The 15,132-nt window shown below is 39.7% G+C and overlaps 1 protein-coding gene across 1 annotated transcript; it reads left to right on the plus strand.

Annotated features, from left to right (window-relative positions):
- The first annotated feature begins 6,238 nt into the window (after positions 1 to 6,238).
- LOC131619029 (uncharacterized) lies at positions 6,239 to 13,139 on the plus strand. The gene is made up of 3 exons (XM_058890173.1): positions 6,239 to 6,536; positions 6,648 to 8,212; positions 12,123 to 13,139. Exons 1-3 carry the CDS (start codon positions 6,239 to 6,241, stop codon positions 13,137 to 13,139), a joined length of 2,880 nt encoding a protein of 959 aa, XP_058746156.1.
- The last annotated feature ends 1,993 nt before the right edge of the window (positions 13,140 to 15,132 follow it).

A 15,132-nucleotide genomic window follows, 5' to 3' on the forward strand; every position in this document is an offset into this window, starting at 1 on the left:
TAAGTTGGAACAAAGATAGTTAGCACTGAAGTTAAAATTCGGAAAGAATAGTCTTTGGGACTTAGACGTTTTTGCGAAATATGCGAAGTACTGAAGCTTAGCATGGTTTCGTGGCATTCTCGACTCCGATTATGTTGCCACGCGTCGAAGGGATATTCAGGCGGGATGATTTGAATTTCGAAGTAGTTTATGTAACCGCACGAAGACAGATGGCATCCCTGGATTTTCTGCGGGCAACGTGGCATTAGATTAGTGTAGGACCGTTAGGGTCGAAACTAGTATAAATAAGGGTCTTAATGTTAGGATTCCGTGTGTTCATTTTGTACAAATCACTCACATATTACTCAAGTATCAAGTGTTAAGAGAAAGAGTTCGCTGAGAAATGTACGTATGACACCAACACCATTTTAAATACATGTGTATTTTCCTTTATTCAAGTATCTTTCGATATTACTGAGTTTCATTTATTTTCTGTCATTTACATTCCTGCACTATCTATTGTCATGTTATTTATCTTTGAAGCATTTAACTTTTCTGCACTTTAAGATTCTTGCACCTTTACAGTTTTGTCTTATATTTTGTCTTTAACTCACTTTTCACTGGTGTTATATTTACATGTATAACAAGGTGATTGCTAACCTTTATTTCTTTGTTCAAGTATTTCTTATTTCGAGACATATCAATCATAGACATAATTCGAACTATCATGAATAACAACCTTTTTGACTATGTCCTAGGATCAATCTAGTCGATCCTGCGAGTAACTAAATCATATTTATTATAGTTTGGAAGACTAGCGTTTGTTTACCGGAAATCACCGTAAACACACCTTCAACCACCACAAGCCTCCATCAACATCACCTCGCTCTCCATCTACAAAGATTCGAGCAAGCACAACAATCCTCATGGATTCCTGAAGCTGGTTACATTATCATCAAGTTCCCAGGACCAAAGCACTCTCAAGTCAGTAGCACACATGCTTGGAGCTCTCTCGTTTCTTTGTTCAAAGATCATCAATAGGTAAGTTCGCGAATCTCCCTTGGCATTATAGCAATAACACGTAGGACATGTGCATCTGAGAGTGTATGATCTTGCTTCTTGTTTATGCTTAAGTTTGGTTAATCTGAGCTTGAATCTGTGTGCTTGAAACATGTATGATAATCGGTTTAAAGCATAGATCTAGGATATGTGAGTGTATAGGAGGTGTTTGAGTTGTTTGTATGCGTTTTGAAGGAAGCTCATAGAGTTAGGGTTTACAAGATTGATTCGGTTTGGGACTTTAAGGGAACGTTAGTGATTTTGGACACCGGATCTGGACTCAGTGCGAAATTTCGCGTCAGGCAATGGTGGAGTCTTGTTTTTCTGGAAAGTTTGGACCATGCCCACGGCGGAGGCTCGCCGGAGAAGACGACCGGAGCGGAATCTCCGGCGTCTGAATTTTGACCTTCCTTTCTCTCTAACCGGGACGTGGCACGCCGCTAATGGATAAGCCCCCATACTTCTTGGCTTTTTTGTCTTACTCTAATGATTGAATGGTGACGTGGCTATATGTGATTAGCTGGGACTCACTTTTGTCTTTATCCATTTAAAACTTGCATTGCCCAATTGATATCATATCCACATGGTTTTTAATGTCACATTTTATTCTGATAAAAAGAACCATAGTTTACAAATAACCACATGCTGAATGAAATAAAATTTGGAAAAGAGAATGGATTGAATATGAGCTGGGCCCAGGCGCAATGCTTTCGACACCCCCTGTATTTGGGCCCAAGCGTTACTTATAAAAGGATTAGCTCATGCCAGATTTTGCTTTTACACCCCTGCCTGTTCAAATTTCTTTTATTTGCCATTTTTGATTTTCTTCATAACTTTTAATTCACAATCCAGTTTAAATGAAACAAAAATAATAAAAATAGATTTCTTTACCAATTAGAATTTTAGGATTTTATAGGTATATTTTAGTTCTTTTAATTGTTTGTTTAGTGTTATTTTCTTCAAACTTTGATTGGTTCTTAACAATAAAAATACTTAGTTGTTTTTAGTTTTAATTCTTAAAAATAGTCTTAAACATGATAAAAATATAAAAATTGTTTGTGAATATTTTCATGGTTAGTTTAGATTTTAATTCTTTATTTTTGTGAATATTTTCATATTTTGAGAAATGTCTAAAATACCCCTAGTTGTTAAAGTTGACTTTAGTCAACTTAAGCAACTTCTTTCTTAGGTAATTCCCCTTAGATGCTAGTTTAGTCTTGAACTAGGAATTAGTCTTGTAAATAACAATTAGGCTAGAAAATAGGTTAGTCCCCCCTCTTTCATTCTTCTTTCTTTTCAACATTAAAACACTAATAAATAAAGATGCGAATCACACCTTACTAAAAGTGAGAGAGAAATGAGTGAGATTTATTCCCTAATCTGTTTCTCACTCACTTACTGGGAAAGAAATGAGTGGGGTTTATTCCCTAATCTGTTTCTCAATCACTATATAATGGGAGAGAAATGAGTGGGATTCATTCCCTAATCTGTTTCTCAATCATTACACATTTTTATGTGATTCAAATCGCAAAGTAAATCCCCTTAAAAAATACCCAACCAAAAACATTCAAAACACTTAATAAAGGCTCGAATTAAAACAAAGTGATGAAGTGGTGCGAAACCTTGTATTGGGTTTTGTTCATCATGTAGTTACATAAAAAATACAAACCCAAGATTCTTTTCTTTTGCCTTGTTAGACGCCTAAGAACAAGTTAAGTCCTTTCCAAAAGTAGGCGTATAAGTCTCCAAAGGTCGAGCATCGTGGATTGTGACCTTAACCTCTGTTCAACTAAAAAACATAAAACAAACAGAAAATCTTGAGTCGAACTACGGTAGCTCTGATTCCTTGTAAGGGAAACGTAGGCATTGGGTCGCGGGGCCTAAGTGAGCACACTTGTAAATAATTCCTTCTTTTCCCCGTGTTTCTTTTGCATTCATTCACATTTAGGTTTAGACATTAGACACCCTTTAGATAGAAACAAACATAGGTGGATACCATCGAGTACGATGGGCGTGAGGGGTGCTAGCACCTTCCCCTTGCGTAACTGACTCCCGTACCCTGTTCTCTGGTCGAAAGACCTTGTTCTTATTCGAGTTAGGTTTCCTGGTATTCCTTTCCCTCGATGGGATAAATATATTAGTGGCGACTCTGATTCATTTTTCGCGGTAGCGACAGCTGGCGACTCTGCTGGGGACGTGATAGACCTGTGCTGGTCCATTCTCAGCGAGTCGATCCTAGCCTTTGTTTGTTTCGTTTTATTGGGTGTTTCTTTGTTTATTTATATGTTTGCATCATTTGTATATATGCTTGCATATCATGTTTACTTTCCGCATGCATCTAGACTATATTATGGGTCCCCGTGGGGGCCACATATTTTCTCTGTTTGCAGGTTGGGTGGGATGATTCTATTAGGTAAAAGGCCCAATACCCAGGCCCTGAGTGATACCTTAGGAACTAGGAATAGAGTGGCCATGACGTACAGAAGACATATGTCTGATTGCTCTGATCATGTATCCACGGGCAGAGCTTGGTTGAACGAGGCAATATCGTATGATTGCACCTACTTTCAATCCTCTGTTGGCTTTTTTGACCTACCCTGGCCTAGATTCACCCGTGAGTGGGGAGGGATATACATGACAGGTACCGTTGGTGACTATTTTGTTCTGATGGTGACTGCTGTTCTTATGGTTCTGTGGTACCTACGTCGGACCTTTGATCCTGTGACGTCCGATCTTGTCCAGAAGCAACATGCACTTCTCCTATATGGGGAGGGGCCTTCATTGCATCATACTCATCATAGCATGTTTAATTTCAAAAAAAAAAAGAAGAAAAAAGAGATTAATATTCATATGCATGCCATTTTTCAGGGTATCCAAAGTCAACACTTCTCATCAAGAATGGCTAACAGTGTGACCGTCAACAAAAAGGCTACGAGACGTACCTTCACTTGCAGTTTCTTTCGTGAGGATGCAACACCTTTGGTTCAGTTGAGTACCCTAGTTACTGGGCACAATCTGGATGAGTTCAGAAATACTTATGGCCACATTCTGCTTATGTTGACTACTCGTATTGATGAGTGGGGTCTCTATACTCTTCTTCAGTTCTACGATTCTGAGTTGCGCTGCTTCACCTTTCAAGACTACCAACTGGTTCCCACCCTTGAAGAGTATGCTGACATTCTCAAGATTAAGGTTCAACATAAAATCCCTTTTGTATGTGTACCTGAGAAGCCAAAAATGGATCGAATCGCTGGTGCTCTTTATTTGAGCATGAAGGATGTTACAGATAACTGGAAGCCTAATGGTGGAACCCATGGCTTCTATGTGAGATTTCTGATGAAGAAGGCTGAAGCCCTTGCTGTTGAGGAAAAATGGAAAGAATTCAATGCTCTTTTGGCCGTCATGATCTATGGATTAGTGATGTTCCCGAATATTCCAAACTTTGTCGATCTTACTGCTATCTGTCTCTTTATGGATCAAAATCCTGTGCCCACTCTGTTGGCCGACACTTATTATGCCATCCATTCTAGGTATGGGAAGAAAGGATCAGTTGGGGGTTGTTTACCACTACTATATGAATGGTTTTCTTCACATTTGCCTAAAAGTGGAGCATTTGTCACCACAAGAGACTCACAGAAATGGCCTCAAAGGATCATGAGGCTTACTGCAAATGACATCGTCTGGTGTCGCATCGGAATGGGCATAGAGGAAGTTATAACTAGTTGTGGCAGTTTTGACAACGTTCCCCTCATAGGAATGAAAGGTGTTATCAATTATAACCCGAGGCTCGCGTTACGCCAGTTGGGATTTGTGCTTAAAGACAAGCATTTAGACAAAGAGATATTCGAATCCGTTTGCTTTGAGAAGGGAATTGATCCAAAGGGTTTGGAAAAAGTAAGAAGTGCCTGGAATAGCATCCATACAGATGATCAGATTTCTCTAGGTGAGAAGAACGTCGTTGCTAAACAAGCCTATACAGATTGGGTCAAAGATAGAGTTAAGGACCGCCTATTGCCCTTCCCGAAGGTTAACCCATTGTACGAGCAACCACCTAAGGTTCTAACTGCCACTGTGCCTGCTAAGAATTACACCCAAGTGGATATAGAAAACACCCAGTTGCGTGAAAAGAGGCCAGACACACAACTAAGACATTATCCTGTGGACAAGAGAAGGGTTGAGTTGATACACGAAGCCGAGATGCTGAAAGGGGGATCTTCCAGAGTTCAAAAGAGAACCAGAACTGAAAAGGGTGAAAGATCTACTACTGTTGTTGTCGAGGATCACCAGAAGATCATAAAAAAGGCAATAAAAGAGGCGGAAGAGAAACTCAAGCGAGAGTATAGAGAAGACTTGAAGGCTTATAAACTCAAGGTAGAAAAGGAGGCTAGAGCTGAAGTGAAGAGTCTGATAAAGAGACTAGAAGAAGAAACCACCCAAAGGATGGCGGTTGAGATTCAACTTAAGGGTAGCCACCTCCGCGCCTCTCGTGTAACAGAAGAGAATGCGAAACTCAGAAACCAGATAGCAGAAATGGGAAGTACGTCTGAGAAAGATTCCCTCCCTGACTGCAAAGGATGTGATACCCTGGTAGCCCACTGTGAGAAGTTAGATAGCCAGTTATTTCGAAAGGATGTGGTAATTCAGATTCTCCTCAAAGGAACAGATCGAGAGGTAACCAAGAAACTGTTCAACGAAACCAAGAAGTGGAGTGATGAACATTTCAGACAAGGAGGGCCTCTATTTTATATTCAGATGGATTGATGTTTGAGTCTGTATGCCTCGACCACCACCAGACTTGTTGGATGGGGTCTTTTATTTCCCTTGTTGAACTATCTTGTTGATGTATGGCTTTGCCCAAGTTTAAATTTCTGTTACGAATAAAAAAGAACTAGTTCCCTTGTTTCTCTTGATGCTTATCCTTTGTCACATTGTTAAGCATTCTTGATTAATACTAAAAAAAATTTGGATACTCTGAAAATGGCACCTCACATCATATGCACACATGCACCTCATGCACATCATTCACATATTTATCATGCAGGTGCACCAGATGGTATTCTTATTGTGACTGATTAGGTTTTCTCTTTCAGCAATTGTACCTCCACCTACGCATCGCTACTATACAAGGGCTAATCAATCACTGCAAATGGATCAGTTAAGGGATGATCTTATCCAGATGAGAGATTAGGTTACTTCTCAGATGGCTCAGTTTATGGAAGTCATGCAAGGCATGGCTAATCGCCAAGAAGAGCTCAGAATCCGAATGGACACAGTTGCTCAGGTTGTGGCGGACCCCCCGCAAAGAAATTCTGCTGATATCCGTGTCAATGGTGAACCTGTGAACGGAGGACCTGGTGTAATTCCTCCTGCTGCCAATCAAGGTAATCCTCGTGGGCCTCCCCAGCCTACTCTTGAAGGACAAACTACACAACAAATCAGAAGGGCTGCTGCTATCCCCGTGTTGGAAGAGGACCGACACAAAGATTTGTTTCCTGAAAGTGAATGGGGACTTCCACATGATGCTGGAAGGATGTTTAGAGGTCTGGAGGAAAGGATGAGGGCAATGGAAGGCCAAGAACTTGGTATGGACATCAGTGATTTGGGATAAGTTCCTGGCGTCCGTGTGCCACCGAAGTTCAAGGTACCTGACTTTGAAAAATACAAGGGGAATACCTGTCCTAAGACACATGTCCGAGCTTACTATCGCAAAATGCATGTGTACTCTGAGGACGAAGGACTGTTGATGCACTTCTTCCAAGATAGCCTGACTGGGGCGTCCTTGGAATGGTACATGAGATTGGAGAGGGCTAATATCCGAAGTTTGAGGGACCTAGTTGAGGCCTTCATAAAGCAGTATCAGTATAATGTTGACATGGCACCAAATCGCACTCAGTTACAAAATCTGGCCCAGAAAAACAATGAGTCTATCAAGGAGTATGCGCAGAAATGGCGCGAGTTGGCGGCTAGAGTCCAACCGCCCATGCTGGAAAGAGAGATGATGGACATGTTCACTAACACTTTAGAGGGCCAATATTACTCCGCCTGCTCTGCATCTTCGAGATTCGCCGATTTAGTTATGATTGGTGAACGAATTGAAAGTGGAATTAGGGCTGGTAGAATACAGAATCCAAGTGCTGCTAGTTCCTCCTCTAGGGCTAATGGAAAGAAGCCATACAATGGGTTTTCCAAGAAAAGAGATGGCGAGACTAGTGCTGCTCACCATGGGGGAGACAGAAACCAGGCTTATCAACAAGTAGCCGCTGTGACCATACCGAATGCTCCTCTTCAACAACAACAACAACAACAACAGAGGTATCCTCCGTGTCAGTATCAGCAAAAGCCGAGGGCACCAAGAAATTTTGATCCCATACCTATGACATATGCACAACTACTTGCTCATCTTTTACATCGTGAGTTGGTGCAACTTCGTACCATGGGCCCTCCACCTGCTAAGCTCCCTCCTAACTATGATGCAAATGCTCACTGTGATTTTCATTCTGGGGCTGCTGGTCATGATATTGAACATTGCATAGGATTCATGCATAAAGTACAAGATCTGATCGATTCAAAGGCTATTATGTTCACCCCTACTCAAGGACCTAATGTTGTCCAGAATCCTATGCCTCCTCATGGAGCTCACGCTACAAATGCCATCGAGTTTGCTGAAGACACTCGCTTGGTCAAGGATGTGATCGAATTGGGCTCTCTGTTGCCATTATTGAAGAAGGAATTATTGAGGATGGGTCTATACTCTAGTTGTGGAAAATTCTGTACTGATTGCATGGCCGTTTCCTCAGTTTATGATAAGGTGAAAAGTGGGGTTCAACAATTGATAAATAGTGGGTATCTACAGTTTGAGCGTGTGCGACGTCCTGAAAGGGTTGAAAACGAAATTAATGTGGCATCCATTCCGTATACTCCTGCCAAGATTCCAATTCCTGCCAGAGCACCTCCTCTGGTTATTACATTGCCTGGTCCCGTCCCGTATACTAGTGAAAGAGCAATCCCATGGAATTATGGGGGAGAAGTGTTCTACCAAGGGGCCAAATATGAGATTAAAATGCCAGTTGAGAAAGAAGATGTGGATAATGTTGTTGGCATTGGAAGAATGACAAGGAGTGGTCGTATTTTCAATCCTCCCCAAAATGCTCGCGATGATAATGCAGAAGCCCTAGTGTCATACCCCAAAATTTGCCCATACTATTTCTCTTATACAAATTCAAATCAATACATAAAGCTCCAAGACATATTCTCCTATACAAGGCTCAGAAACTAGGGTTTGGTTTGCTCAAAGGAAAATCAATGAATCAATGGCTCCAAGGCATCCCATATGGCCCAAGATATCTCATATTACCTCTATGACAAGTGTCAAGTCTCAGCTCAAAGAATTGGTCACTCAAATGTTCAGAAAGTCAATAGTCGACTGGGTTGACCTAAAAGTCAACTGTGGGCAAAGTAAAGTCAAAAATCCTGATTTTTTTGTCAAGATCCTAATATTGAAGTATCATTCACCATTTGATCAAGTATTGATCATGGTTCATCAAGGAAGGACCAAAAATCAACAATTCAGAAAGTTTCTAAATTAGGGTTTTCATAGGAGAAAGTCAGCTGAACTTTGACCAGCCATAACTCTCACATGGAACATCAGAAATTTTCCATCCAAAGTTTACTTTGAAGGAAATTGAATTCTCTACAAATTTGTCTCTCACATACCAAGTCTAAAAATGCTTCATTTGAGAGATATGGATCAAAACATTATAGGTCCTTTTCAAAAGTCAACAAAAAGTCACTTTCTTCAAAAGGACATATAAGGAGCATGGAAAATTATTTTGATATGAGACCAAAGAAAATGGTTAGAGGACTACCTAAGGTTTCTAAAAAGTCCTGGAACTCTTCCATACCTCAAAAAGTGAGGGAGATAGACCTTGTCAAAGTTGGACTATTTTCAAGGGCATATGTGAAGAGAAAAGGTTCAAAATCCAAATATTTCCAAATGGGTCCATTTTATTTTCATCCAATCTTTATATTAAGCCCATGCACGACCTAAAAATATGTCTTTCAAAGTTTTAATATTTTTTATTGATTATTTTATGATTTTTACTCATTTAAATCATAATTTAATTATATAAAATTACAAATTAATGAAAGATATGATTGTGCTTTGATTCTAAGCCAAGTATCAATCAAATAATGTCCCATAATCATGTAAAATTCGTGCATAGAGAATTGGAATCAAAAAGATTGAAATTGATCAATTTTAGAAAGAATCCATAATCACTTTCAATCAAATTTCAATCTTGGATTCTAGGGAGATTTGACACAAGTTTGTTACCCTAATACAACCTCTATAAGTACACAAACCATGTGGAAGCAAGGGGGGAAGAAAAATTGCAGCATAAGAACCCTAAAATCCGTGTGCAAAAGTGGAAGAAATTCAAAAACTCGAATCCTAATTACAGGCTGATTATTGGTTTGCTATTGATCCCTACACATTCCTTGGAGATTATTGAAGAATTTCCAAGCATTACCAAAGCCTAACACTTACAGAATCGCACCCAAAGAGCCACGGTTTGCACCCACCTTCCTTTGATCGATTCTATTGATTCATGCATCTTTAACATGTTTTGATTGCATATTAATGTTTGTGATAATGTATGTGAGGTTTCTGGATAATTTAATTGGAGAATCTGTGCTTAATACGAGTTTCGCCATGTTAGGGTTCATGGCCCTCGAATTGGGGTTTTCTGATTAAAAGAAAATTAGGTTAATTCATGGCCACTATGGAATTCATGGTGTCCGGACGATCGCAATAGCATGGTCGCGAAATATTTTTGTTGTGTTTTCTGTGCTCGTTGATTTCACAGGTGTGAAAAGTACCTTTTTTTTATAGCGCTTTTGTAAGAAGCGCTGTAAAAACGCGTTTCTGAAAAATCCAAGGAAGAAGACGACCGCGTGGCTCTCTTCCATTGGTTGGAAAGCGCGCACGTCAGAATTTTTGAATAAAAGGGTCTGGTACATGCTAGACCACGCGCGCAGAGTGTTCCCTCATGATCACATCCGTCAGATCTTATCATCCAGTGATCATGCGCCTACCAAAGTGAAGGCACACCATACTCCTTCAGGCCTGCGCCACACTGGATCCCACGCTAAGTTTTCTAATTTTTTTCCTTTTTAATTACATAAAACCATTTATTCTTATATATTAATATATATATTATTTTTAATTGTTTTTTTAAATTGTTTCTTATATATAAACTATATACTATTTTTAAAACTCTTTTTTTCTATATAATTAATAATAATTATTTTATTTTAATTATTTTCTTTTATCCTTATTTATTTATTTATAATTAATAATTTCTTTTATTTAAATTATTTTCTTATTTATCATATTTATTTATTTTAATTATATTTGTATTATTTATTTTATCCTTTTTATTATTATTTAAAATTAGTTATTTATTTAAATATCTTTAATAAATCATATTAATTCTATTTAACGCCCGAATCAGGGTTTACAAGAACATTGCCATACGCTAAAAAATATATTTCTTTTTCTGTGTCTTTTCAGGGTTGTGTTCAAATGCACTCCGACTACGCGCCACGTCAAAATAAAAGCTAAGTTCTAACCTTTCTTATTTAAATATTTTCGCCTGTTATTTTATTTAATTAGGGTTTAATTCCCGCTGTCAATGAACTCCTCCTACACTTACTTCTTCTTTTTATTCTTTTCTTTAATGATCAGGGTCAATGCTTAATGCTCAAGGCAAATCTTTGCCCATCAACCTTCATCAATTGAAGCTAAGTTTTCTTTTACCTTTTTTTTTTCTTTTTAGTTTTATTTTTTATTTTGACTAGGGTTAACCGTACCTGATTTCTGAACTGACAATGCACTCACCCCTATTTTATTTTCTTTTTTCCTAATTTTTAGGGTTTGCCAACCGCCAAAGCTCGAATGGTCGGTAACCCTAAACCCTGATCTTAATTATTACTTGTTCAGACCTATTGCTTTATTTACCCCGCTGGTTTCATTTTCCCTTTCCCCATTATTGCTTTAATTGTTAATATTAATTGTTGTGGTTAGTAATTCTAGGGAGTGCAAGCTTGTAATTAACCTAGAATAACTAATTATAAGATAATATATTCTGAACTAATCACGTGATTGTTGCACACATGCACAATTTTGGGGTAACCTCTTTGCTGCCTGTTGCCTTGTTGCCTTGTGTTTTTGCAGAATAGCCATTGTCCCTCGAATACGAGGATACCTCAGCCATGTTGCCTCGATTATGCAAAGGTCATACGACCCTAATGATGCTGCCCTCGATACACCAATATGACCTCGACCCTCGAAAGTTGCCTATGAAAGGGCTGAGGTATCCTCTGGCTGCCTACGAAAGGCTATTCTGGTTCTTCCCTTTAGACTACCTGCCTCTCTATGGCATGGGACAGTCTTATGGCGAACGAACTCTCGATGACCCTTCAACCTCCAAATGAAAGGCTTCCTGCCCTCTTTTGGCATGGATAGACCCTTTCACCCTGAAAGGCTAAAAGAACGTTTTTTAAATACTAAAGGTAATTGCCCTAATTGCCTTGCTCTGGCTAAAAACATTTTCATATTCTTTCTCATAAACCTTCAAATTGGCTACACTCATTTACGAGCTAAAGTCCGTATTCACTTCTTCTACATTTCTGAACAAAAATGAGCAAACCAATTAAGAGCCCATGGAAAACCATGGATGCAAAGGGTGCCTTACACCTTCCCTTTGCATAATTACCCCCCGAACTCAGTTTTTATTTAAAAGGTCTTTTCCTGTTCTTTTAGCCTTTCTATAATTTGGATAAAATAAAAGTCGGTGGCGACTCTTGCTTACCGTACATTTCGATAAAGTCAGTTCACCGTATTACACCTAGCTCAAGATAAAGGAAAAAGAGTGGTAGAAGACACAGTGGAGCAAGGGAAAAGCTCTAATTCTGAAGATACTGTGGCCAAAGAGATGGAAGAGTTCTTAAAGATCATCAAGAAAAGTGAGTATAAAGTGGTTGACTAACTGGGTCAAACTCAATCAAAGATTTCAATTTTACAGTTGCTTTTGTGTTCGGAGACACATCGAAATGCTTTGTTGAGACTCCTAAGTACTGCCTTTGTCCCTCCGGAGATCTCCGTGAATCAACTTGAAGGAGTAGTGTCAAACATCAATGCTGGTAATGGATTGGGATTCACTGATGCATACTTGCTTTCCGAAGGCAGAAACCACAATAGAGCTTTGCATATATCAGTGGAGTGTAAAGGGACTATGTTATCACGTGTTCTCGTGGATACTGGATCTTCTTTGAATGTATTACCGAAGTTTTCCTTGATGAGGCTAGATTACTCTGGCGTTGAGATAAGGCCGAGTGAATTGACAGTAAGAGCCTTTGATGGCTCAAAGAGATTAGTGTTTGGGGAGGTTGACTTGCCAATAATGATAGGCCCTCAGCTCTTCACTATCACATTCTTCGTGATGGATATCCACCCGTCCTACAGTTGTCTCCTAGGACGCCCATGGATCCATGCTGCTGGGGCTGTGACTTCCACATTACATCAGAAACTCAAATTTGCGACTCAAGGAAAGATAGTCACAATATGTGGGGAAGAACACGTGGTAAGTCATCTTGCGTCTTTCAGGTATATCGAGGTGGAAGGAGAGGTCCACGAGACACCTTGCCAGGCCTTTGAGGCTTTCCAGACTATCAAGATCCCTTATGCTGAAAATAAGAAGTTGGAGGCTCCCATGTCTTCACTAAAGGAGGCTAAAGCTGTGGTTGAATCTGGTCATCTTGAAGGATGGGGCCCAGTTTTGGATTTACCGATCAAGCAGGATAAATGTGGGATTGGTTATCAAGTGGGTCAGAGTTCATCAAATGGGGCTCCCAAGAAGCCCGGAACCTTCGTTCCGATCAAGTTCTCTAGTGCTGGTGCTGTCAAGGATCATATTTGTGCTGCTGATGATACAGATAGCGATTATGATATCAAGGAATGGATCAAGCCATGTGTTCCGGGACAGAAGCTTCTCAACTGGTCATCCGAGGACATCATCTCAATTGCTTTTGATCAAGAGTAATACTATTTGTTTTTGTTTATCATGCAATAATTCATGTGTTCTGCCCAAGACACAGTGAACACATGTAGGGCATCATTTGTTGTTTTTCAATGTTAAAATCATTAATAAAAGGACGTTTTTGCATTCAAACATTTTTGTTCCTTGTCTTTCTTTTTTATTTTTATTTTTTTACATTTGTTATAAATAAATAAATAAAAAATGGCAACGTTTCTTATTCATCATCATCCCTCCATTCTAAAATAAAGCATAAATCATAATTCATGCAGATCCACTTCTCCTCCAGATTCTGTTGATAACGATCTTGCTATGCCTCGTTATGACTTCGACAATCCTATCTACACCGCTGAAGAAGGGGATGAAGAAGATTGTGAACTCCCTGATGAGTTGGCCAGATTGTTGAAACAAGAAGAGAAAGTGATCGAGCCACATCAAGAACCCATTGAAACGGTGAATCTTGGCACCGAAGAGATGAGGAGGGAGGTTAAAATATGGGCTTCTTTGAATGAGGATGTAAAAGAAAAGTTGATTGGAATGTTGAAGGAGTATTCTGATATCTTCGCTTGGTCTTACAAAGATATGCCTGGATTAGATACTAATATTGTTGTGCACAGGTTACCTCTTAAAGAAGATTCTCCGCCTGTCAAACAGAAACTCAGAAGAACACGTCCTGACATGTCCAAGAAAATCCAGGAAGAGGTTCAGAAGCAGTTTGATGCAGGTTTTCTCGCTGTAACAGTTTATCCACCATGGGTCGCCAATATTGTACCTGTACCTAAGAAAGACGGGAAGGTGCGAATGTGTGTCGACTATAGAGATCTGAATAAAGCGAGCCCGAAGGATGATTTCCCGCTTCCTCACATCAATGTGTTGGTAGATAATACTGCTCAGTTCTCGGTTTTCTCCTTCATGGACGGTTTTTCTGGTTACAATCAGATAAAGATGGCGCCCGAGGACATGGAAAAAACAACATTCATTACACCTTGGGGCACTTTTTGTTACAAGGTCATGCCATTTGGATTGAAGAATGCTGGGGCGACCTATCAAAGAGCTATGGCGACTTTGTTTCACGACATGATTCATAAGGAGATCGAGGTCTATGTGGACGACATGATTGCAAAGTCCCATACTGAGGAGGAGCACCTTGTTCACCTGAAAAAATTGTTTGAAAGGCTAAGAAAGTTCAGGTTAAGGTTGAATCCCAATAAATGTACCTTCGGAGTGAGATCAGGAAAGTTGCTTGGTTTCATCGTAAGTGAAAAGGGTATTGAGGTCGATCCTGCTAAGGTGAAAGCTATACGAGAGATGCCTGAACCGAGGACTGAGAAACAGGTTCGTGGGTTCCTGGGAAGGTTGAATTACATTGCGAGATTTATCTCACACCTTACCGCCACGTGTGAACCTATTTTCAAACTGTTGAGAAAGAATCAGGCAATAAAGTGGGATGACAATTGTCAAAGGGCATTTGATAAAGTTAAAGAGTATTTGCAAGAGCCTCCAATCCTTATGCCTCCAGTGGAAGGTAGACCGTTGATCATGTATTTAACAGTCCTTGAAAGTTCAATGGGGTATGTGTTGGGGCAGCATGACGAGTCCGGTCGAAAAGAGCATGTAATTTATTACCTTAGCAAAAAGTTTACCGATTGTGAATCAAGATACTCACTACTCGAGAAAACTTGCTGTGCTTTGGCATGGGCTGCTCGCCGACTGAGACAGTATATGTTGACTCACACCACTTTGTTGATTTCAAAGATGGATCCGATCAAATATATATTTGAGAAGCCAGCATTGACAGGAAGGATTGCTTGATGGCAAATGATCTTCACAGAATATGACATACAATACACTACTCAGAAGGCCATTAAAAGTAGTGTGATTGCTGATTACCTTGCGCATCAACCTGTGGATGATTACCGGTCTATGCACTTTGAGTTTCCTGATAAGGATATAATGTGTGTGGCAGAGACTTCTAATAGTCAAGATCAAGAGGAAGGAC

This window comes from Vicia villosa, linkage group LG7 (genome assembly GCF_029867415.1).
Source record: "Vicia villosa cultivar HV-30 ecotype Madison, WI linkage group LG7, Vvil1.0, whole genome shotgun sequence".
In the NCBI taxonomy this organism is placed as follows: domain Eukaryota; kingdom Viridiplantae; phylum Streptophyta; class Magnoliopsida; order Fabales; family Fabaceae; genus Vicia; species Vicia villosa.

Bases quoted from the DNA above. Each gene is read 5' to 3' on its own strand.
- LOC131619029 (XM_058890173.1), top strand. From the start codon at position 6,239: ATGGCTCAGTTTATGGAAGTCATGCAAGGCATGGCTAATCGCCAAGAA. The intron at 6,537-6,647 runs GTGAATGGGGAC...ATTTGGGATAAG, and splicing joins CAAAGATTTGTTTCCTGAAA to TTCCTGGCGTCCGTGTGCCA. The intron at 8,213-12,122 runs GTGTCATACCCC...TCAATTTTACAG, and splicing joins ATGATAATGCAGAAGCCCTA to TTGCTTTTGTGTTCGGAGAC.